The sequence below is a fragment of the Marmota flaviventris genome, chromosome 6 (assembly GCF_047511675.1).
Source record: "Marmota flaviventris isolate mMarFla1 chromosome 6, mMarFla1.hap1, whole genome shotgun sequence".
Taxonomy (NCBI): Eukaryota; Metazoa; Chordata; class Mammalia; order Rodentia; family Sciuridae; genus Marmota; species Marmota flaviventris.
Window position 1 is genome coordinate 32,152,565 of NC_092503.1, and position 8,414 is coordinate 32,160,978.

Consider the following 8,414-nt stretch of genomic DNA (forward strand, 5'->3'; position numbering starts at 1 on the left):
TGACATGCACCAACCATGCCCTAGTAGACACACACATACCTTATATAGTTTGGTAAACGACTCAGTGGCCAGTTTAGTGAATTCCTCATTTTACCGGGGTTGGGGAGTGGGGTACTTTCTAAAAAAGCATCTGCTACTAAATACTTGGCTTACAAGTCAAAATTAGTGCATCTTCACCATTTTGCACCCAAATTCAAAGAGCTTTTTCTCTCCCATTCTGACCTACTGTCACTCAAAAGGGTTGGGATAAGTCAGAGTTGGACGAAGTTATAAGAAGCCACTATTTCCACTTTACCGCCCAGGCGCACACAAACATTTGCTGAGTCATTTATAATAGTGCAAGAATTCAGATGCCATGGCATGAATTGAGGACGGAGTGTCCGCCTTTCCCTCTGAGTTTCCTGGCACCCAATGGTCTGTAACACAATAAAAACATACTTTCTAGTCTGTGAATGTCGTGAGTGTCTTCTCTCATTCTTTCTCTCTCTAGGTGTGTGTGCGTCTGTCTCTCTGTGACTTTCTTAATAATGATCTCTTCTATCAACACTTTTCAGATGAATTTTGATCATAAAGCCTCAATCTATATTTTATTCTGAAATTTCACATGTTCTCTACATTTCAATATACATAGTTTCTCTTAGCCAGTATTAAATAAGTCCGAAGCTCACTACAGACTTATTGAGACTTTGAGAGGCAACTTGAATTTTGTAGTAAAACCAAATTTTTTATAATGTCTTGACATTTTTAACAATGGTGCAGAATGGTAACATACTTAGGTGTGTAGAGAGAGAATTAAGAAAAATAAAAATAAGAAAATTAGTATCAATTCCTTGAGAATTTTAATCTCAAGAATTTTAATCTATTTAACTCTCATTGAACCCTAAAAAATTAAAAAAATTTTACTACCTTCATTTTGTAAAGGGAAACTTGGAACTATAGCTCCTTGTTGTGACTTCTCTAAGACTAGTGAATGACAGGTCCAAGAATACCACCCAAGTCACCCACCTATAACCCAGTCCAGCAACTTATCCCATTCATAAATGAGTCTCCTGCTGTGTGCATGAAACTACTGGAGGTGGCTCTCAGACTCTCCTGAGGTTTCAAATATTCCCCAACTGCTTTCCCATCTCCCTTACACTGCAAGCTAGAGAGCTCACCACAAAGCCCACATCCCATGTTAGGTGAGGCTACAGCTTCACATCCCTCCCTTTCCCCCCATCCACCCCACCTTTCCAACCATTAGTGGTACATATAATTGGGGGTTTAGGCCTTGAAAGATTTCACTGTGGCTTCCCACATATTTCAAACTTTTAAAATCATCCACAAGGGAAGAAAAAGTTGGGGGCCAAGTTGCCTTTAATACACATGTGGCTATTAGCATAACTTGGAATGTTCCTTCTTTAAATAGGAACTAGCAGGCCTCTTCTCTTTGAGGAATGCTTGGAAAGAACATTAAATGACAATGATGAAAATTCTTCCTGAGCTTCAGAGGCCCCTTGCTGGCCATTCACACTGTTGACATGCAACTGCACTGTACAACATGTGGCTTGCTTAACAAGGTAATTGAGCACAGATGATGTGGTATGTGCTCAAGTTGAAGTGCCCTCCCCCAACCAACCCTTGGCTATTTTTCAATAGAATGAAGTGAAACAAAAAAAAAAAATTTTTTTAAATGGCCAGTTTAAACAGGCTGCTTTCAAATTATAATTCTATTATGTGTTGTTTCTAAAGTATGTCTTTGCATCAGAAACATAATATAGGTGTACTTAACCTTACACCTATATTCTGAAGCATCATCAACTGGAAGAAATCCACTCATTGGTAACACCAATGTGAAGTGATATGGCAGGGCCCCAGAATCACACTCTTTACATAAAATGGTAATTGGAACTATTAACAAAAAAGCCAGGAGACAATATAAACTCTAAATGAATACACAGTTAATTGGATCCTTACTGAAGCTAAGCAGCAATATCAAGAAACAGAGATAAGTATATACTGGTCAAATTTCACATCTGCATACAACAGAAGAAATAAGACTTATTCCTTCTATAATTTTACCTTGCTGCATTAGGCCACGCTCTATTAGAGGTCACAATCACTTAGTCACAGATGTGAGGGGAGTCACTAAAAATATATTATTCACTGACAGTTTATAACCAGACACAAGAGGGGTCAGTGTTCTTGTTACATAATCAATTTTCTTGCTTCTAGACAAACCAAGTCCAACTCACATTTGAAGATTACAGGTTTTAGTGTAAGTAAAATCATTCCTTCTCCAAGACTTCAGCACAGCTGTGTTTAAGATGCCCCAAATGAACTCCAAGCTTCTGGCTGGCCTCCTCCTGTCTGCTTCTCTCACCTCCCATCCCTTCCTAACACTCAGAGCTTCTACCTACCCAACACATAATCGTTTCTCTAACATAACAATAGACCCATTTTTCTGGAAATACCCATGCCCATCAACCCCTTTCCCTCTCTACCTCCCACTAAAAAAAAAAAAAAAAAAAAAAAAATACTTCTGCATGTATTAAGAGAAAATCTCCCCCATGAACTTGCATCCTTACTCAGACCCCTGGCTTTGTTCTTCTTGTCTGGCTGTGGGCCACCAAACCTTATCTAGAGTTACAAAGGATCAAATTCCTCTATTTTAAATAAAGAATTCAGGGTTTTGCAGGTAGGCAACTTGGGGATTTCAAATGATTAGAAGCAACTTTCTGCTCTCTATAGAGTTTCAAGAGCCTCTTAAACATAAATCATTATTTAAAAAAAAAAAACAGCAAAAAAAAAAAAAAGAAAGAAAGAAAACTCTTGAATTTTTTTTTTTTTTTTTTGAATCCCTGGTGTTTACTTTTTCAGTTACCTACCTTCTAAAAAGGATTTATATTAGTGGATAGTATAGGGCAAATTTCTTAAGCACAGCAAAGGCATAAAAATAACAGCCCTTGTGTTTTTAAATGATATACAAGTCAGGAGTGGTGCGAAAAGGATCGGGAAAAAAATCCTATTTGGGGCTGGAAATACTTTTTTTTTTTTTTTCTGGTGAGCTGAAGTGTGCCAGCTTTTTCAGACGGAGGAATGCTGAGTGTCAAGGGGTCAGGATCAATCCGGTGTGAGTTGATGAGGCAGGAAGGTGGGGAGGAATGCGAGGAATGTCCCTGTTTGTGTAGGACTCCATTCAGCTCATTGGCGAGCCGGGCCGTCCTGAGCGTATAAAAGCCTCGGGCCGCCCGCCCCAATCTCACACAACAACTCTTCCCCACTGAGAGGAGGCAGCCAGTGCAACTCCAACCTCAGGCGACCCACCGCCTCCAGCCCGACGGCAGCCACCCCGGCCGACAGCTCCAGAGACCACAGCCGGCGCGTCCAGGCACCCACCTGCGCTCCGAGCTCGCTCCCGGCTCCGGCCCACCGCGCCCCTCGCCGTCGCCTCGCACTGCGTCCTGCCGCCCGCTCCGATCGCAGCGCCCTGACCATGGCCGCCGCTGTGGGACCGGTCCGCTTCGCCTTCGTGCTCCTCCTCGCCCTGTGCAGCCGGGTAAGCACCGGGAGTCCCTGCCGCGGCTGCTGGGGAGGGCGTCGGACGGCTGGGTAGGGAAGGATGGAGGGAGGAGGGCCGGCCCCACGGCGCCGAGGGCGTGCGCACCCAGCGAGCGAGAAAGCACCGGCTGACCGCCCCTTTCTCCCTGCAGCCGGCCACCGGCCAGGACTGCGGTGGGCAGTGCCAATGCGGGACAGCGCCGGCGCCTCGCTGCCCGGCCGGCGTGAGCCTTGTGCTGGACGGCTGCGGCTGCTGCCGCGTCTGCGCTAAGCAGCTGGGCGAACTGTGCACCGAACGCGACCCCTGCGACCCGCACAAGGGCCTCTTCTGTGACTTTGGTTCCCCAGCCAACCGCAAGATTGGCGTGTGCACCGGTAAGATCCGCAGCCCCCGCCCCTTTCCTCCACCGCGGATAGTGGGCTTTCCTTAACTCCCACCCGCCTACTGGAAAAAGAAACCGCTCCAACCCAGTCTTTTCTGCAGCCCTGATGGGCTTACTGTTAGAGCACCTGGAGCTGAAGCCTGACCTCTCACCTCCATTGCTTTTTCCCCCTTGCTCTCTGCAGCCAAAGATGGTGCCCCATGCGTCTTCGGCGGGACTGTGTACAGGAGTGGAGAGTCCTTCCAGAGCAGCTGCAAGTACCAGTGCACTTGCCTAGATGGAGCGGTGGGCTGCGTGCCCCTGTGCAGTATGGATGTTCGCCTGCCCAGCCCTGACTGCCCCTTCCCGAGAAGGGTCAAGCTGCCCGGGAAGTGCTGTGAGGAGTGGGTGTGTGATGAGCCCAAGGACCACACCGTGGTTGGCCCTGCCTTGGCTGGTGAGTTGAATCTTCCTCTAAGTCAGTGTTGTCATTCTCCTCCAGGGCTGAGTGCTGACAATGCCAAGAAAAGGGGGAAATTGTCTTATCCGGGCATTTTACCTTGTGTTTGTGTGCTCTACTTTCACAGCCTACCGTCTGGAAGACACCTTTGGCCCAGACCCAACTATGATGCGAGCCAACTGCCTGGTCCAGACCACAGAGTGGAGCGCCTGTTCCAAGACCTGTGGGATGGGCATCTCCACCCGGGTTACCAATGACAACGCCCTCTGCAGGCTAGAAAAGCAGAGTCGCCTCTGCATGGTCAGGCCTTGTGAAGCTGACCTAGAAGAGAACATCAAGGTTTGTTTTCTGTTCCTGTTAGCTCATTTTCATGGAATGACAGTGAATGGGACCAAAGTTAGGTCTCTTGCCACCCTTGTTATTATAGATCTGTTATCTCCAAAAATATCTAACCATGGAGCTGTTTGGCTGGAATGAGAGATTGAGTAATAGGAGCCACCAGTTTTCCACTACAAAATCCTCCCCAGTGTTAATTAATTCAAGACATTCCAAGAGACTCCATGACTATTTTTGGAAAACTGGCAAATGGAACTCAAAGTTTCTGTCCTCAAATATAAACACAAGTTCAGACAACTTAAGGCTAGAACACAGGGTTGAGGAAAGCCACTCTTCCTGTAGTAATGATGTTTCTTCTCTTCCTTGTCTTCCATAGAAGGGCAAAAAGTGCATCCGTACCCCCAAAATCTCCAAGCCTGTCAAGTTTGAGCTTTCTGGCTGCACCAGTGTGAAGACATACAGGGCCAAATTCTGTGGTGTGTGCACAGATGGTCGATGCTGCACCCCTCACAGAACCACCACCCTGCCTGTGGAGTTCAAGTGTCCTGATGGTGAGATCATGAAGAAGAGCATGATGTTCATCAAGACCTGTGCCTGCCATTACAACTGCCCTGGAGACAATGACATCTTTGAGTCACTATACTACAGGAAGATGTATGGAGACATGGCATAAAGCCAGAGAGAGAGAGACATGAACTCATTCAACTGTAACTTGAACTGATTCACATCTCATTTTTATGTAAAATGATTTCAGTAGCACAAGTTAATTTAAATCTGTTTTACTAAGTGGGGGAGAAAAATTCCCACCAAATTCAAAATATTGTGCCATGTCATACAAATAGTCTCTCAACCCCAGACACTGGTTTGAAGAAAGTTAAGACTTGACAGTAGGACTGCAGTAGCACACAGTGCCTGAATGTACACTAAAGGGTGGCTTCAGGAGAAGTGGAGACACCAGTAGGAAGCCTAGTACCATCAGATTGCATCTTAAAGTTGTAATGTGCCTGCAACTTGGAGTGTAATTGAGAAGGAAAATTTTAGCATACTTGCTGATCTGCCTGTAGCTCCAGCAACAGCTAGGATCTGCATTCTCCAGCCATTGTGAGGCTGAGTCAAGTTGTTCTTTAAGTCAGAACAGCAGATTCAGCCCCGACATTCTGATTCAAATGACAGTGTTTAGGAATCAGAAAACTGTCTTTTAGACTGGACAGCTTGGGGCAAGTTAATTTGCCTGTAACAAGCCAGATTTTTTTTATTGATACTGTAAATATTGTGGATATATATATTATATATATATATATATATTTGTACAGTTATCTAAGTTAATTTAAAGTTGTTCGTGCCTTTTTGTTTTTGTTTTAATGCTTTGATATTTCAAATGTTAGTCTCAAGTTCTGAACACCATAGGTAGGACGTGAAGCTTATCTGATAATTCAAAGCCTGAAATGAATATTCAAGTGGAAATTGTAATCAGTTAGAGTGGCAGTCCATCAAAACAGATGGTTTGCTGAAGGTGAGGTAGCAATGTCCTTGGAAATCTGGTTTCTAGACAGGAAATGTGGTAGCCTCACTTTCAGTGACCAATGGCCTTTATTGGAAAATGACTGGCTCTATATAATTCTATAGGTCAGTTTTCCACCTAGAAGCATTTGTTTCTATTTTGACTATGACTGTTTTTTGGACAGTTTATTTGTTGAGAGTGTGACCAAAAGTTACATGTTTGCACCTTTCCAGTTAAAAATAAAGTATATATTTTTTCTACAAAGGACTTGGCTCTTGGTTTACTCTTGGAAATGGTTCTGAATTTTCTTGAGTATAAATGGGCAATTTTGGTTTATCTTAAGATAATAAAATTATCCAAAAATTTTCTAAATACCTTTTATCACATATAGTAATAAATTGGTTAATCAATAGAATTGTGAATAAAAATACTTCAGACTCAGTCAGGTTTCACAGGCTCGCAGTTACACACATCATATTGAGGACACAGGCTTTTTTTGTTTGTTTTTTATTTCCACAGTACATCATGAACAGTTTAAATTCAATTCTTTATGGATGACTTTAGTCTCCTCTAATCCTTGTGGTATTATAACTGGTCCTTTTTACATTTAGTGTGTCTCTGATTATTGTGGAATAATTCCATATCATAAACTAATTTGCCTTGCATATGGAAATACTAAGATATTTTCCTAAATTGTATGCTCTACTGTGGGTTTACTTCTGAATTTTAATATCTTACTCTTAAATCTTTAAAATACACTACAAAATATACAATAAAATGGAGACATTTAATAAGTCATCTTGCATAATTATGTTTCCAGCTGCCCTGGTAACCAATTACAAATGATGGCATAAATGTAAAAGAGGAAAAGTCAGTCTTCATTCATTAACATTAGTTAAAATTTGTCTTCATTTAAGAGCAATTTCTTCATTTGCCCAAGTCTTTGACCAGATCAATGTATCCTACATTACCAAGTGGTTTATAAGAGATAAAATGAAATTATTCAAGAACCCTAACATAAAAACTGTATTGGATCTACCCAGGCCTCTACTGAAAGAGGAACCAAAGTGAATGCAAACTGAAGAAATGCTTCAAAGGCAACCAGGAGTCCAATTCTTTTTTCAGATAAGACTAGCTGTGGATTCCAGGGAGGAGGGGGGCAAAAAAAAAAAAAAAATTGGAGACAGACTAACTGTCCCAGGGTAATTAGCAATGTTGTAGTCATTCTGAGAGACAAAAATACACCTGAAAATAAAGACTAGTTCTACAAATAGTGACCACAGCACAAACCAAAGGAAAAACTTCCCTTGTTCAAAATGCAAAAGGTATTTCTAGTTACAACACTGGGTTTTCAGGGTACAACCACATGTGTGTATAGCAATGCTGTCAGCAGCAGAACTCCTTCCCCAAATAAACCTACATGCGTGCGCACGCGCGCGCGCACACACACACACACACACACACAGAGTACATTGTTAGTTCACATTTCCTTTCTGTTGATTACTAGCTGCAAAAATGAAGGGTTGTGGTAAATGAGCCCAACTATTCCAAAAGAAATCAGAGAATTCTGGAAACATAGAAGCAATATTGGAAGCATAGAGTTCAGATTTTCCAAATCCCCACCTAAAAACAGGGTAACCAGATTGCATAACCAAAATCCCATAAACAATATTTACAATGCAATTAGGAAATAAGATACCCCCTGGCCCCCAAAATAGGAATGAAGACAATCAACCACCAAAAGCCCACACTGTGTCAGCATATGTGTGAGGAAGAGCAGAGGACAAACAGGGTATCTGATGCTTCTAAAAAATGAGAATCCCCAAAGCAGCCAGCAAGTATTCACTATAAGTACAGGTGGCCAGTTTGAGAACAGCACTGAAACCAGTAGGAGTTTGACATTTCCAACAAAACATTTAAGTCAGAGCTTCTTTCCAAGAGAGGATACCCACAACTCTTATGAGTAGAATTAAAATTAAGCAGATCAGAGATAGCAGACATTGAGAAAAATGATTCAGATAAAAATAAGAACAGAAGTTTAAAATCTCCCCCAACCCTAGTACTGGGGATTGAACCCAGGGGTGCTTTACCACTGAACTATGTCCCCAGTCCTTTTTATTGATTGATTGATTGATTGATTGAGACAGGGTTTCACTAAAATGCTGAGACTGGCCTCTAACTTGGGATCCTCCTGCCTCTGCCTCCCAAGTCACTG

At 42.7% G+C, this 8,414-nt stretch overlaps 1 protein-coding gene across 1 annotated transcript; it reads left to right on the forward strand.

The window, feature by feature from the left end:
- Nucleotides 1-3,258: 3,258 nt before the first annotated feature.
- Ccn2 (cellular communication network factor 2) lies at nt 3,259-6,463 on the forward strand. Its single transcript, XM_027938514.2, has 5 exons — nt 3,259-3,538; nt 3,693-3,915; nt 4,108-4,359; nt 4,490-4,701; nt 5,075-6,463. The coding sequence occupies exons 1-5, from the start codon at nt 3,476-3,478 to the stop codon at nt 5,369-5,371; spliced, it is 1,047 nt and encodes a 348-aa protein (XP_027794315.1). The 5' UTR covers nt 3,259-3,475; the 3' UTR covers nt 5,372-6,463.
- Nucleotides 6,464-8,414: the final 1,951 nt, after the last annotated feature.